Source organism: Limulus polyphemus, unplaced genomic scaffold, assembly GCF_000517525.1.
Source record: "Limulus polyphemus unplaced genomic scaffold, Limulus_polyphemus-2.1.2 Scaffold1236, whole genome shotgun sequence".
Classification (NCBI taxonomy): domain Eukaryota; kingdom Metazoa; phylum Arthropoda; class Merostomata; order Xiphosura; family Limulidae; genus Limulus; species Limulus polyphemus.
Genome location: NW_013666846.1, coordinates 264,428 through 281,145, shown reverse-complemented (window position 1 = coordinate 281,145; position 16,718 = coordinate 264,428). Strand labels below are relative to the sequence as shown.

The 16,718-nt window shown below is 31.6% G+C and overlaps 1 protein-coding gene across 3 annotated transcripts in view; it reads left to right on the top strand.

The window, feature by feature from the left end:
• The window catches only part of LOC106462741 (protein LZIC-like), a 30,323-nt gene extending 13,653 nt beyond the window's left edge, over positions 1-16,670 (top strand). For all 3 annotated transcript variants that reach the window (XM_013922688.2, XM_013922690.2, XM_022390077.1), the window contains exons 4-6: positions 7,713-7,811; positions 8,933-9,110; positions 15,011-16,670. In XM_013922688.2, the coding sequence (XP_013778142.1) occupies positions 7,713-7,811; positions 8,933-9,110; positions 15,011-15,069 (336 nt within the window). In that variant the 3' untranslated portion in view covers positions 15,070-16,670. The remainder of the gene's footprint in view (positions 1-7,712; positions 7,812-8,932; positions 9,111-15,010) is intronic.
• Positions 16,671-16,718: the final 48 nt, after the last annotated feature.

Sequence of the window (16,718 nt, the reverse complement as noted above, 5' to 3'; positions counted from 1 at the left end):
AGTGACTTATTTAACATTCCTTCATCTAAAGGTCCTAAAACTTGTAACATTGATGCAGTTTGACTGAACCTCCCCCCCCCCCCCCCACCCCCACACACACATAATGGAGTTTTCTATACTTCTGGGAAGGGCAACATCATTACCAGCAATTTTGACATCAGGCTGTACCTTGTTTTGTGACAACTGTAGTGATGGAAGCTTAGAGAAGAAAACTTTTATTCTCAAAAAGTATACCAAAGTCGCTTATGAAATTAAGTTGTGATATCTTTATATTTATGATCCTATTGTTTGAGATTCATACATTAATCCACAGGTGGACTGGATGACTATTCATGCTGATGAATTGTTAAAACCTGATCAGCTCCCAGAATTGGAATATCATGTTATTTATAAGTATCTTGTTCATTTCACCAGTAGTTTAACTCACAAAATCATGAAATTCTATACATACTTGGATGCTTATAACTTTTTCTTATTTTGACTGCATCTGCTGGAAGAAGTGTTGATAACTGGTCAATATAACTTGTAGATTCCAAAAAGCCTAAAACTCAGCTTAAAAACTTTACATGTAACACATCTACAAAGCAGTTACCAGTAACGGCAACATGTGTGATTCCTACTCTTTCCTTGAACAGATATTGAAAGACAAACCATCTGTTTTAATCATTGTTCCATAATTTAAGTCAATATGTGCCAGCAAGTTGAAGTAACCTTCCAATTTCTGTAATTACTCTGTATGATGCAAACATTAGTAAATTAAATTATCTAGAGCTCACAAAATATTTTGAAGAAGTGTCAAAAATCAGTGTATCTAAGAACAATTAGAAGCCCTTGAATTGGCTATAAGATCTCGGGCTATTTTCCATTTCTGGTTCAGACACAGAGGAGGATATATAACTGCATCCAAATACAAGTCTGTTTTACAAACTGATATTGCCAATCCATGACTTATCACTAATCAAGGCCATATGCTGTACTGACATTGCAATGTTTAAGTATACTGCAACAATATGGGGATGAATCAAAATATATTAAGTTACATCATCAAGATTTTTAATGCAGAAAATATGGCATGATAGTTAGTACTCAGCAACCATTCATCAATTTTAGTGCTGATAGTATTATTGAATGTTCCTGTCATGGACTGGGTGTTGTTGAAATAGTGTTCATACAGTCTGAAAGATGAAAGTTTAGAAATAGCCATGAGAAGCAAATCATTTTGCTTAGAAAAAATAAATGATGAGCATAAATTGAAAGGAAATCATGTTTATTATTCTCAGGTGCATTGTCAATTGTACATATAAGACATTACCTTTTGTGATTTTATTGTTTGGTCTCCAAAGGATGTAGGCCTAATTGTATGGAGAGTTTATAGAGATGCTGCTTTTATTGAAAATACCGAAGAACATTTTAAATCTTTCTTCATACATTGCATTCTCCTAAAATTATTAAGTGATTCACCAGCCTGTTTCCATTTCAGCCAGATCAAGAGGGCAGTAGTAACTGTGGTGTTTATGCAAAGATATTTATGATGGATCACAAATGATTGCATGTGAAGTTAAAAATTGCAATAGTCAGTGCTTTGATGTGGTTTGTTAAAAATTAACAAAAAACTACATATCAAATGATTTTGTTTCCTTTGTTGACAGAAGTCATGGAATAAAAATGGAAGAAATAAAATATATAGTAGCTAAACAATACTCTTTTAGTTAATGCTAAAAAAAGATATGGAGAATACTACTTATTTTGGGTGTGTTGTTGTGGAGAAATTAGCCAATAAGTGATTTAACTGTGAATTAAAACACAAATTTCTTGAACACTAATCAGATTTTCACTTTGATACAGAATTACTGTAGTGCTTAAAAAGTTTTGGAAAATAACCTAGAAAAATCCAGGGCCTGGAAATTTTGGAAAATGGCTAATTTTTCTTTTAAGTGCTTGAGAGGTCCTGGAATTTAGGTATGAACTATTACAAGATTTAGGCCTACCAGATGATAAATTCACTACATTGGATATATTTGTTTGTTCCTTGTACTCCATGCAGTAAAGAATGAATTATGAAGGAAAAATTGTACTGTGTATGAATGGAATGAATAAATGAATGCAACAAATTAATAAATTTCCCATTTTTATTCATGTTCACCTTCATTGCACAAAGAACACTTCTTGCCAAATAAAAATCTGCAAATGCTGCCAACCAGGCATATAATCCCAATATTAACTGGAAGCTATACAGAATGCAGGAAGATCAACTTCATGCTGATTATAAGTGCAAATGTTTAGAAACTGATGACAAATATTTTGAATTTATAACCTTTAAGTAAATCTATCTTATAAAGATTAAAATAGAATTATAAATGTTTACATTAATATTTAGATCTGAATCTAGATGGACATGACTGTACTAAATTTATGGCTGGAGCTTCAGAGACAGGGTGGGAAGTGGAAAACCCTTTCAGTGACATCTGTGTACCACTTGTTCCACAGTGCCTCTGACAGCTAGGCTGACTACATGTATTACAATGTCTACAGTATTTGCATACAAATACTACAAATATAGGTAAGTGTTAATAAATAAAAGTTCAATCTATAGTTCATATTTTGAAGATTGAGCACAGTTTATGTGTGTGTGTATGCGGATTTGTATGGATCTTACTACACATTCAAATTTTATTAATTTAATGTTATTTTTTGTAGGTGGCTTGAAGATGTTCCAGTCATATGATAAGCCCTGCTAATAATAGATAACTTTGGAAAGTATGTGAATGCTGTCCAGAGGAAAGAATTACCAGATCTCTAAACTTTGAAGGTGGCAGTCAAAGACAAGTTAATCAAAGGAAAGTTGAACCTTACGTTGTGCAACAAGTGCAGGGGTTTCTGTCTAAATACCAAACTGATGACCCTGTTATGCCCTTTCTAGAAACCAACTTAACAACTGTCATGAAAGAACTGATGCAAATATTTGTGAAAACAGACAAAATGAAGTAAAACACTGCAGTGCACCTGATGAATATTGATTTGAATGACAGTGACACTGAATTTGTTCTGAAATCTTACAAAAGTGTGAATGTAGGGCTAGTCTATGAGGAAGAAAAAAAAGAAGTGATAGGGATGTAATGGAAATTCATATGCAGTCTAGAATAATGATGGTGAAAATTATAGAAAAGTTGCAGGAGAAGTGCATTTTACTGCCAGTGCTTCATTTTGCAACTTTTGGTTGACAGTCAAAATGCTTCTGTGTCTTTCACCTCAACAGGCCTCTGTCAAGCAAGGCTTCTCTGTGAACAAGTACACCATGAATAACAATTTATACACTAAGAGATTGGTGTTAAGGCATATTATTGTGGATCATGTGTGCTAAATGTGAAAATTAACAATTTTCTCAAACTGTCCTGCAAGGGAAATATAATACTTGTCTTGAATAAAAATCCAAAGAGGATGTAATGTAGATTAAAAAGAGGAAGAAAGAGGAGCAGATAGCAAACTTCTCAGTAAGAAGCAAAAGTTGGTGGATGAGATGGCAAAACTTGAGAAAAATATGAAAGAACTTCAAAACTGAGTTTTACAGAAACTTTGTATAAAAAACAAGTTTGTATTCACATAACAAATAAAGAGAAAAGATCACAAAAGTGTGTGGCTTAGGTGCATTATTTAGTTCCTTGGAATGTATCTTGTTCATTATGGATATCAGTCTTTTTAAGAATGATTTTTCTAATTTGGAGAGTCCTTTAAATTAACTATATAGGCTATGGAAAAGTCCTGGAACAGTGCTTTAAAATGATTTTCCATCATCTGTGTGAACCCTGATGTATATCCAATGTGTTTTTAATCAACTTTGCATACAATGCATCATGTATTTGAAATCAAAGTCAAGCTCTGAGAAACAGACCAAAATACATTGCATTTATGAGAAAATTTACTGTAAGTGTTCCCTTGTTTCAAAAAAGTTTGTAACAGAAGACATGTAATTCAGAAATTTTGTTAGTACATTAAATATTCAAATAAAGGAGGATAAATGCTGATTTTTAGGAAAGTAATACAATGCACATTAATTAATTTACATTTCAAAAGCAATTAATTTTTCTAGTATAATAGTTATAAATAATCACAATTGCAAATTAATAACAGTGTAGATAGATATGCACACAAATCTGTCTCAAAATTATTTATCTTTGGAAGACTCCATTAGAAACGTTTTTTTAACCTATTCCCCCAAAATGCACAACTGATGTACACAAGTTTGTTAATGCTACACATACTGTAACAATCATGTCAATAGTTGCAAGTTCACTTTTTTTTTTCTTGTTGAAATTAAGTTTGTGGGAAATTTCCCTAAAGAATTGTGTACTGCCTCAAAGGTCTAATGACTCAACATTTGTATGTAGTCATCACTTGTTATGGTTGGCTAGATGAATCCACATCAGCTTTACTAAGCTGGCATTTTTCCTTTAACAAAAGCTGGTGTTTTTAGTTTACCAACACATAAAAGCCTACACTTTCAAACAGAGTAAAGCTCCTATCAGCTAAAATTATGTTACCGGATAGAAGTTTGTTTAAAATTCCTCATTATTCTATCAGGTATTGGTCAGATTTCGTATCTCTATATGCTTTTGAAATAAAAAGATATAATAATCTGTGGAGTGATAGCTATAAGAACTTTAGCTCTAGTTTGGTGTTCATAGCTAGAGTAACAGTGTGCTTTCAGATTTAAGGATATTATATGATCATTGATCTTCTGAACTGAAATAAACAAAGAGGATAATGTCTTATGATGAATATTAACATTAACCGCTATGATAGGGTCAGTCATTAATAGAAGCCTACAAGTATCAAAATCAAAGTATAGGCATAACAGGTGGATCAATTGAATCATCCCTCAAAAATAAAAACTTAAGACTTTTTGATAATATCACTCCCTATGTTGATATGCAAAAAAGGAAATTTTATCTTCCCCCCCCAATCCACATTTACTTTTTCATCTCCTAAAGTCGATAGTATGAGCATGAAACTTGCACTCATCTCTATTGAGTTTGATACTTATAGACATATTTAATGACAAAGTTTGAATTTATATGAGTATTATTTAAAAAAATATTATGATATATTTTGCAAAATGTGTGCTGCAGATACATGAATACTGTTAAGGTTGCCAGTTTTTTCTCTTAACTGCAGCAATCTGCACTTTTAGGTCGGAAGGGAATATGTAAAAATATACACCTGATGCTGAACCCTCTATTGGTACTGTCAAAAGCACAACGGTGGAAAGGTATTTCAAGTTCACTAGCTAGAATAAACTCATGCTACTACCTAATATGGCAGACACTAAGAGAAGACAAGATTACATTATGTCAGTCTGGAAAGGTCTGCTGTTTTAACAAGACTTTTATATGGCACCTTGTCAAATGGTCTCAGAAAATCCAGATCCACCAAATCCACACCCTTACTCTCATCTACTTAAGCAGTAACTTCTTCAGAGAATGTCAAAATATTTATCATTTGTCTGTTATTAATATGTTGTAAGTCATATTGTAAACTGTGTTAATTAACTGAATGTGCACTAAGTAAGTCCATTGGAGAAGTAAATTGATTATAATTCTGAACTTATGAAATGTGGCAAGCTTTTAGTAAACAGTACAAGTCTGTTTTACACACAAAAACAGATGTGTTATTAAATATTTGTGCAAAAGAAATGTATGTAAAATTAAAAAGTTAGTCTGACTCAGACAAGTTGTATGTCAAATTGATGTTAATGTGAAGGATGAAAATATTTTCATCTATCATACAAATTGTATTTGCATAGCCTCTACAACCTCCTAAGTGCACATCTAAAGTTTTTTTTTTCAGTATCTCTGTAGTTTCTCTGGTTTTTCTCTAACACAGACTGTTGTGAAATCAGCAGTGTAGGGTAACATGAATGGTTAATAACTCTGACATTAAATTCATAATACCATGTAGAATGGCATTCTACTATAAGGTCAAAGCATGCACACTTTTACTTTTACCTAGTAACCTGTTAAAAAATTGTGCTTTCATTCAAGTATTTGACACTTATGTATGATTTTACTGCTAAACTCATTAACCAGTTTTAATTACAACTGGAACATAAAATATATGACGCATGCTCCACAAACAAATACCTGTGACGGTATACAAAATATAATCATTTCTGGTAGAAGAAAGATTCAAAGCATTGTCTGTTTCATTGGTTAGTGATTTAATTCTAAAACTGGACTGAGTAGGTTCTTAGTGACCTTAAATGGAGTTATGAAATAAAAATTGGATAAGAAATATGTTGCAGTTCATCAAATTTTTTGAATATTTTAATTTCAAAATAAATTATTTTTAACTTAGCACAACAACAGCATAAATGCTGGATTAGATGGTTATTAGAAAGATATTGTTGGTATTTATTTTCTAACATTACATTGTCATTAAAAGCATTCTTTTTTATCATAGGGTGTTTTTATATTTCATATAATTAATGATTTCATTTATTGTAAATATCTAGATTTAAAATTGATATATTTATGCATGTGTTTTTCTTTCATTAAACTGTTATGAATACATGAATGAGATTTTTCATTCCATGGGGCAAGAATGAAGCTCTTACTCCTAATTTTTTGCAGATTTGAGAGTTTTATTTGTAGATAATAACTTTTATTGTGAAAAATCTAGGTACCCTTAAAACTTTACCATTTTAGATATACTTGTAAACATATCTTGGGGAATACAGCCAAACCATGTTTGTAAACATACTGCTTCCTTTGCTCTCAAATTTCGTGCATCACATCGGTTACCAAATAAAATCTGGAAAGCTGATGGCAGTTCTTTTAATGTGAAGGTGCTAAAAACTACACAAAGCATATTTAAGTATTGAAAATTATAATTTTGTTTTTATTTATTGTTTTTATAATATGAGATTAAAAATGTATTGCATTTTATGCTTATAAGCTTGTACAAACATAAATCATGGACCATTTTTAATATAAAATTCTAACAGTCCTTGTAGATCAATTTTTTTCATTGTCTTAATATTTAGATACTTTAGCAGCACCTTCCTGTCCTTCTTCTTATGTCCAGAAAAAGATTTGACAAAGAAAGCACTTATTTTGTATTGTAATAGATATCTGGATGTAAACTCTGGCTCATAATGACTGTATTGATCATTAACTCATGAATTATATAGTGACATTTCTAAAGAGATGCAAGAAAGGATGAGCATTAGAAGATCACGTGAAAAATGTGTTGTAGTCTTGTTTGTTTGATCTGCTAGCTGAGGAAAAATCATTAGTATTTCTAAAATTTGAGTGTATGCTTGTATCCTGTTTTAATACTTAAATAGTGGCTGACTAATGTCAAAGGTGTATAATTACAAATATTGGTTGTATAATGCATTTGTCATCCAAGAGAAATTTGTATGTTTTGAAAAATGTTGTTTTCTAATTAGTCCCTGATGGCTCATAACGCTAAAAATCAAGCTTCGATATTCATGGTAGGCAGAACACAGACTCCATTATGTAGCTTTGTGCTTAACAACAAACAAACAAATAAATTTAATGTTAAGAATCTTTATTTTTTTGCATTGTAAGGTTTATATTTAAAAACAAAATGTTTAGTAATGGAGTGCATTGTATTGATGGACTCGTGGAGAAAGGATCAAATGTTCAGAAAAACATTGTGATTATATCTAGTTATTTTAACTTGTTTTATAGGCAATTCAAGCAGCTATTAGCAAAGCATTTGAAACTCCTGAAGTCATCCGCATGTTTGCCAAGAAACAACCTGGTCAGTTACAGCAGCGTCTAATTGAAGTGAGTGACTGTATATCAATTAAAACTTACATATTAATGGAATAGGAGTTTTTATGCTATTCACAATTATTAGTTTTCCATAGCTGAAGTTAAAGAGTCACATATTCATTACCTGTTTTTGCTGCAGAGGCAAGGCAGATTAACCTTTTTTAAGCCTGGTGGAAAAAAGATTTGTAGGCACCCATTTTCATATGATCTATTTATTTTCTCCATTTATTCATATGATATGGAAATAGTTAATTTAACCATTTTCCAGTCAGGGTAATGGAAAGAGACACAGCAACTCATTAAAATGTGTGGAGTACATTTATATTCCTTTTTTTCATAGGCCACAAGAAGTGTGAAACTAAAGAAAAAAATAAAGTGATGCAATAACATAATGCCTGTAAATAATCATTGTTCAGGAAAAACATGATAATAAAAGCATAATTTAGTGTTATTAAGCAAATGATACAGTGTGATTCAAAAATGCATTAAGATTCTTTAAATATACATATTATTGGTGAAAATATATCACAATGTGTGCACTTTAAAAATTTGAACTTACTTAACATTGTTAATCTGCCACTGTGAAAAGGCAATTATTTCCTTCTATCATTACCAGAATCATATCTGAACAAAGGACAAGCGTTACTATGTTAAGTTTTCCTCAGGTATCTCTAGTTACAGCACTTAACAGCACAAGGTAATCAAAAATGAGCTGCTGTAACAATACTGTAAATTTGATATAAATTATTTATAATCTCAGCATTTAAGAGGATTTGTTTTTATTCTATTTTGGAATGATGAAGCTAATTATAAACTTAAGATTTTATTTTCGTAAGATCACTAATACTTTGAATGTTTTATTTATCAACAAATATTTCTTTAAACTATAATATACCAGAGAACAATTTCAGTTATCCTCACTGAGCACATTTGTTCAAATAGGTTAAGCAAGATTTGTTCAGTGTGGAGATCCTTAATGCAACACTTAAAAACATTATTTCCTTTAAACAGGAAAAAGTATATTTTATAGTTCTGTTTTAATAATCTATGTGCTATAAATTTTGTTTTCAGTTTTATTATGAAAACTGTCAGATTATGAAAATAATTTTCAAGTTTTTAATTACAATGTACAGTTAGAACGAGACTCTAAGTTTGGGAAACTGGCAGTTGACGTTATGACTCAGCAAAAAGTGGAGATTCTCACTGCCCTGAAGAAGCTAGGAGAAACTCTTCAGCCTGGTGAAGAAGAGTTTTTACAGCAACATTCAACAGCTTCATTGAGGGAGTTTGAGAGTATTTCTGGTGACACTGGTGAGGAAAGATGCTATTTTAACTTTTGATAAAATTAATTAAATTTGTATCACATTATAAATTGCCATAAATGTTTGTCATTTAAAAAATTCATTCAGAAATTTTGTTAATACTACTGACACATTTAGAAACTTATAGAAAAGTATCATTATAAACTCATTAAGTGGGAGTATTTTGAAAATGTATTACCAATCATTAATATCAGTTACTTAAAGATCATGTTACATTTATATAAGTTTTAAATTTTCATTTTTTTTTTCTGTGTGGAAAGTATTAAGTGTGGAGATTATAGACCTAAATTAAATTATTAGTATAGTGTTACACAGTGATTTTTAGACTTTATAGACAGTTCTAGAACTTTGCAATTAAATTGATATAATAAACTACCTATGAGTGCAATTACATCAGTTAATTTCATTTAAGATTGATGAATCAAAATTATGATTAATTTTTTTTGTCACAAAAATAATGAATTAATTGCAAATAATATTTCTTATTATTATTGTTTTTGATTATTCCAACAATTGATTAATCAACATTATGATTAAACCATTATAATGAAATTAATAAAATAATCAAAATTAATGTTTTTGATTATTACCATTTTCAGTTATTCCAACAGTCGGTTATTTGAAATTGTCATTAAATAGATTGTCAAGAAAATAATCAACAAATTGAAATTAGTGTTTATGATTATCCCAATTACCCAGCAATCCAAATATTGCTATTATGTAATTGAAACATTGACAGTACATGTGTTTGCTATTAAGCACACAAAGCTACATAATAGGCTATCAGTGCTGTGCTCATTCATAGGTATCAGAACTTGATTTTTAGCATTATAAGTTTTAACCATTTTTTACTTCAAATTTCTTCAGCTCTAGGCCAGAATAGCCTATTGATTAGTTTGGAGGGGAATTGCCTCATGACTCAAAGGTCTCAGGCTTTATTCCAATTGCCATTAAACTTGCTTGAGGTTTCAGTTGTTGGGGTGTTATATTTTTCTTTTGTTATGGCAAAGCTACTAAGGCTATATGCCACTGTCTCTAATTTTGAGCTGCTGACTATAGAGGGAAGGTAACTGTCTGGCAGTACCCACCATCAACTCTTGGGCTAATTTGTGTTGTTACTATTGTTGTTTTGGCCCATAAGTGTAAACATGACCATGGTTTGAGAAACACCGTAGTAATGGATTAATGGGCTTGTCAATTAATAAATTAGTAAATACCACTAATCGCTCATCTTTAGACATTACTGTCCTTCCTCTTTTCTATTGTACTTGACCTCCAACCATTCACACACACACACACACAAATATTTACATACTAATAAAAAAAATCCATTATCTCACTATCATTAAATATTAAAAAGATGTAGTGCATCACAAACTCTAACAGTAATGTAAGTTTTATGTGAGATACTCCTTTCCTATTATTAAAGAAATATGCAGTATTTTGCCATGGGTTCAAGCTCCAGTCAGGGGAGATATTTTAATATTGTGATCCATTATACTGGCAAACAAGTAATCTTTTTTCATTTATCCCAAAAGGTCACCTAAGCCACTGAATTGTAAAACAGACCACTTGTGCATGTGTTTGACTGAGTGGCTGGCTTAATATACATTGTGATTGTATTGTAAATTTAAAATTTCTGGATTATGTGTGCTCCAGCATAAAATAAAAGTTGTGTTGTGCATAGTTCGATGAACTTTGAGCAAGTGGATACTATAATGGTCAATACGGAAATTTGAATTCTGATTGTCAGTTCCATTCTTTTTTAATGCTGTAAACTTTTGCATAGAATAAGTTTTTTCTAACTGTGATAATAACTAAAATTTAACTTTTTAAATGAAATTAGATTATTGTGTGCTTTTTAGTACTTCCAGTAAAAATTTAGAAAGTTACACAAGACTCCAGGGAAAAACAATATATTAAGCACTGGAACAGTATGAACATACTTTATTGTATAGAAATTTGGCAATCATGCAAGTGCAGAAAAACGAAACTCTAAACTGTTGAATTGTGCTTATTCAACCTGAGAATTACTCATTGTTTTTTATGTTTACATATAGTTGAGTGTTTGTGTATAAATGCATGTATTTAGATTCAATTTCAAATGAAAAATTAGTAAACTTGAATTGGAGAAAAATTGTTCTGTGATGGTTTTACAGAAAGTAAATTAATTCTAATAGTCATTACAAAAGAAAGTGTATTACAATTTTCTAGTTTAAAGTGTAATGTTTATATTTGTGTTTTTCCTTGAGACTTAGCACAATAAAGAGTAAAATAATACAAAGAAATATTTTTGTTTCTAACCCATTACTTGAAAATTAGGTTTAATCAAATGTTCTTTTAGATACCTCAAGTAAAAGTATTCTTGTTCAGTGCTGCCCTGTATATGTGAACTTTTCTATATGCATGCAACAAACCCTGTGCTCCCCCCTTGTTGGAATTATCAAATTCAAATATGTCTCTCATTCAAATCATTATGTGTCATCTCTTGACCAATAGTAGCATGACATGCTCACGTAATGCATGTGCCTCCCTCTATACTCCTCTACCGACCCTGCATAATTTGGCAGTGTTTAAGTTCAGACATCTTCTTTATTTTGTGCTTTGTGCTCTCGTGTGACAACTTAAAAAAAATAATTTTTTTGTCCAAATTGTTTTTTTTTTTTTGTAGATTAACTTTTCTTTTCTAACAACCAGTTCATTTTGTTACTATATATTTTTGCAAAATTCGACTATTTGTGTATGTTATTTTGAGTTATGAATTCCGAAGTTCACGTTACCACTTCAGGAGTCACAACATCGATCAGTGTTGTTTGTAAGGCCTCAGGTGCGGGCAACCCGATAATGGATTATTCTGGTTTCATATGTCAGCTCCTGAATCAGCAGACATCATTCAAAATGACAAGGATTTTGATTGACTTTTCCCACCACCAGAGTTTGCCATTCCTTCCCACTTGCAACTTGATGTTTCCTGTTTTATCCCTTTGCCCTCTCTCTTGTTCACCTTACCCTTCTTTGTTACATGAAACCTCTTCTCAACCATTTTTGGTATTTCCTTCCTCCCAAGATATTTGGGCACATGCTGATCAATTTGTCTCACAATCAAGTAAGGGGATCAGCATGCCATGCCTCCCAAGGACTTCTGATCAGTATGCCTTTTCTTACCATCATGTTGACTATCCGTTTTTGGATCAGCAGTTGTTGGGTTCATTGTTACCTCTTTGGGGCAGCTCCTGAATCTAATGTTTGTCATACCCATGCCCAATATTCTCACCTTAATCTTACCCCAACCAACCTTTTATCTTCCTTTTATGCTTTCTATCATCCATACATCTCCTCTCGGAGGCTCTTCACAGGAATCCTGAGAGTTTTCTGCAGATACCCTCCAAATTAGCTCACATTTTGTCCTCAGGTCTGGTGTTACATACGTGGTTTCTTTGTTGTTGGGACCTTGTTGGTAGGGATGCTGTATTGGCTCAGGTCAATTTATCCTCAACATATCTACGGGACTTACGTCTGGCTCCTTTTTAAGCCATTATATCTTTGGTAAAATCTCAGAAACCATCAAGCCTTGGGTTACATCAGCCAGTTAGCAATCCACCATTACAACCTTTGTCACCCATTTGTCTCAGTCAGAGCCTCATGTGGCACCTATTCCAGTTTCCCATCCTTCAACCCTTACCCTTTCCTTCTAATTGGTGTGGCCCAGCATGGCCATGTGGTTAGGGCACTCCATTTGCAGTCTGCGGGACTACATGGGTAAAGCAGAAGGGGATTGCAATAAAACTGTGAGAATCTCTGTGGCATACCCAGAAATTAGTGCAGATATTAATCCCTGATTCTTGGTTTGAGGTGAAGACGGTATGATCATCATCCTACCTCTGCATAGATGTCGGTATCCTGTGTGTAGGTTTTTTATGTAACTGACTTACCGAGTATGTTCTGAATTGCCCTAGCCATTCTACCCCTCACAATTTTTGCCCTTGTACGTGGCACACACTACACAGGGGCAAAGAGTATACCTAGCTTAGAAGTGGTGCAGTTCCCCTCTTCAGATCTATATTTCTCATGGTCAGGGGTATCCTTTGGATGCTTTTTGGGGTACTTCTTTCATTCCTTTCCACTGGTCTCTCTTCCTTTTCAAGGTGGGATTCCAGCTAATCTTGTGAGATAAGTACCGTATCAGAAGTTATAATTTTCCTGCACTGAAAATGTATTTCTGATATGTACTTCCCTACGTTCACACTTCCCACCCTTCCTCCCAACTTCTCCAGTGTTCATGCCTTCTGCCAAACTTCAAAATGAAAGTTCGATAGAGGAGTATTAAGGGAGTCACGTGAGCATGTCATACTACTATTGGTTAAGAGATGACACATGATGATTTGCATGAGAGACATGATGGAATGTAATAATTCCAACAAAGGGCCAAGCGCAAGGCTTGTGGCATGCAAAAGTAAAGAAAAGTTTGCATATAGAGGGCAGCACTGAACAAGAAAGCTAATCTTGTGAGTAGAGGTAAGTACCTATCGGAAATACATTTTCAGTATAGAAAAATTATAACTTTGTACTATTCCAAACTTCACGCATTGAATGCCTCATTGTCCTTTTTCTTTTCATGATGGTACTATGGCTTTGTATTACTTGTATTAATCTAATGATTAGTTAACAATAGTTTTAAAATTACAAGTATTTTAACACACAGTTGCCAACCATTTTAGTAGTTGTTTCAGTTTTAGGTTCTGAATTATTGGTAAAGTGCTCAACCCAAAAAAGCACTCCAAACCAAAGTCCGTAAAAATTGGAGGAAGAAGGCTTAAGTAGTCAAATTAAAATGCATTATAAATTAAATGAAAGAGGTAATATTACTTTCATTTTGATTACATCTGATGCTTATACAGAATTATCAAGGAAAATTTGTGCTATATGCCACAATGTGCAATATTTTCTAAATATTGTGCATGCTGCAACTTCTTGCCTTGTGTGCCACCTCTGATATAACATATAAAAACCTATTTCAATCATTATTAATTTCAAATAAGTTGGTATAATTATTATCTTGATAATTTTTTTTTCCGTATTTATAGCTTGGGTTATGATAATTTGTAATATATATTCATACATTTCATGTAATTACCATCAGAATTTATACATTTTGAAAGGAGTTTGAGTTGTATGCTGAATACACATGTGATAGCTTGAGGTGATGAGAAAGTAGTTTGAATTGATTTTCTGAGTATCTGCACTACAGCTTGATATGATGAATGCCATTTTGATATGTACATCACTTTTATGTCTACAATATGCATACATCAAACCTCTTGTAGCTTTAAAAGATTGTATGCAAAATTTATAAAATATTGAATTCTAGAATATAGTTTTTAAAAGAACTTTAAAACAATTCTCAATATGCATGTTTTATCTCTCATTGTCTGAGAAACTTTAAACATTAAGCATGTTGTTAGTACAATCAGGAGTTGTTAACCAATAATCTTTCAGAGGTATCATTTTGAATTGCTTATTATATGTAATTCTTTTATTAGCTTTTTTCAAAATAAAAATAAGGATACATTAATAACTTGACAATGATGATAAGTGTACATACTGATAACTACAAGTCTTCAAGTGTGTATTTCTGTCAAAGCAACGGTAAGGACAAAATGCATTAAACATCACAATGGATGCATTTTATGCCAGTTAGTTATTAGAAGCTTTTAATTTCATTGTATTATTTGTAATTCAATTCTAATAACAGAATTTTCCCATGTTCATAAACATCAGTAGTTTTAAGAACTTTTAACTGTTTTATAAAAATATCATATTAGATAACTAATTGCACTAAATGAAAGTTGTAATCACTTTCCAAATTAAACGTTTTTTCTTATCTAACAGCTACAAGTGAAAAGGTACTCAAGATGGCAGAGTCTCAAGTTGAACAGGCTGGAAGATAATAGAAACCAAAACCATTTTTATCATTCAAGAGGGATATTTTGAACTAGGAAATCAATGATGGAAATGTGAGATAAAGTTTTATAGTTGGTTCTTAAAAGACGAAGAACTCAAATACTCATGATATATACCTAATGTGATTTAGATAGCTTTTACCTACATGAGCTCTTTAATTTATCAAAGCTGAAAATGTAATTCTGGTGGAAAAAAGTCTTGCCCTAGACCTAATCAAAAACACTTTGGACCAGATATACATGTAATAAAGATGAGCACAGTTTTAAGTACATTTTAAATCAGGTAACATCTTTCCTTTAATCCTGATACATACCAGCATTTACATATTATTAAACAACCTCAAACTTTGAATTGTTAGGGGAGAGGGGGTACAAGCAAATCAACATTTTTGGTAGCTTTCATACTACTTTGGCTAATTCTGTTTATTTGAACTAGAAAGGCAAAAGCAACTATGTAAACATTTCAGTTGGAGTGTACTCATAAATTTACTGTATACAAGATTTACCCTCATATTTTTAGATTGCGAGAGAATATTAATATTAAAAAAAAAGAAAAAAGGCCGCTACTTCCTTTAAAATACATAGTTGCCTTAGATAAAAGAGTTAGCACAAAGGATCACATATAAATATATATATATATATATATATTCTTCTTCAGGAGAACATCCTTTGTTCTCCTGAAGAAGAATAGTCAACTATTCGAATGTACTCAAGTTTTGGGTCTTATTTTAAGTTTAGTTGCCTTAGACATATTCTCTAAAGTTCAGAACTTACATTCACTTGTATGAGCAATGTTTTGTTTTGTTTTTAGTTACTGACTCTGCAAAAGCACTTAATTTTCTAATTTTCATTGATACGTTAATGTATGTGTGTGTGTGTGTGATGTTTACAACAAATATTGATGATTTCATCAATTACTTTACATATCTAAGTTCACTTTTATATCATTAAATTTGAAAAAAATTATTTAAATGAATTGTTACGAAAAAATTTACATGTATTATACATGCTCAAAAAGGATCAATCACAGATAATTCAACTTTTAAACAAAAAACATACTAATAGATAAGCATGAAAATTTTTGGATGACATTGTGTATTTCTCATACTTTCAATATTTTATTAATAGATGTGTTTCAGAACAGAATTGTATGTGTATAACTAACAGATGCTGATTAGTGTAAGGGAATGTTTAATTCATTTTAAGCTTTAGTTTTATTATCTTGATGAACCAACTCACTTTTTATGCAAATTGATAGAAAACAAATTTATGATTTGCATGAAAGTGAACTGATTCATCAAGCTAGTAAATCCAAAGTTTAACTAAAACTAAACAACTGTTCTCTTAGGAATGAAATGTAAGTTGATCTTCTCTTATTAAGGTAAACTATGCATCTAATGTTTATTTTAATACCTATTGAAGAATGATGGCTATGATCCTAGTTAATAACAGTTCTTCCTGAAAAATTATAAAAATCCTATTTACATTAAAATTATCACATAGTCAGTTTGGGTTTAAACATTTTCATGTTTCTTATCTGTATTACTGCCCTTGATGTTCATAAATAAACGTTGTAATTCGAAAGCATTTTTCATGGTTTTTAATTTTATTTGATGCAGTTAGGTTACTCCAGAAAC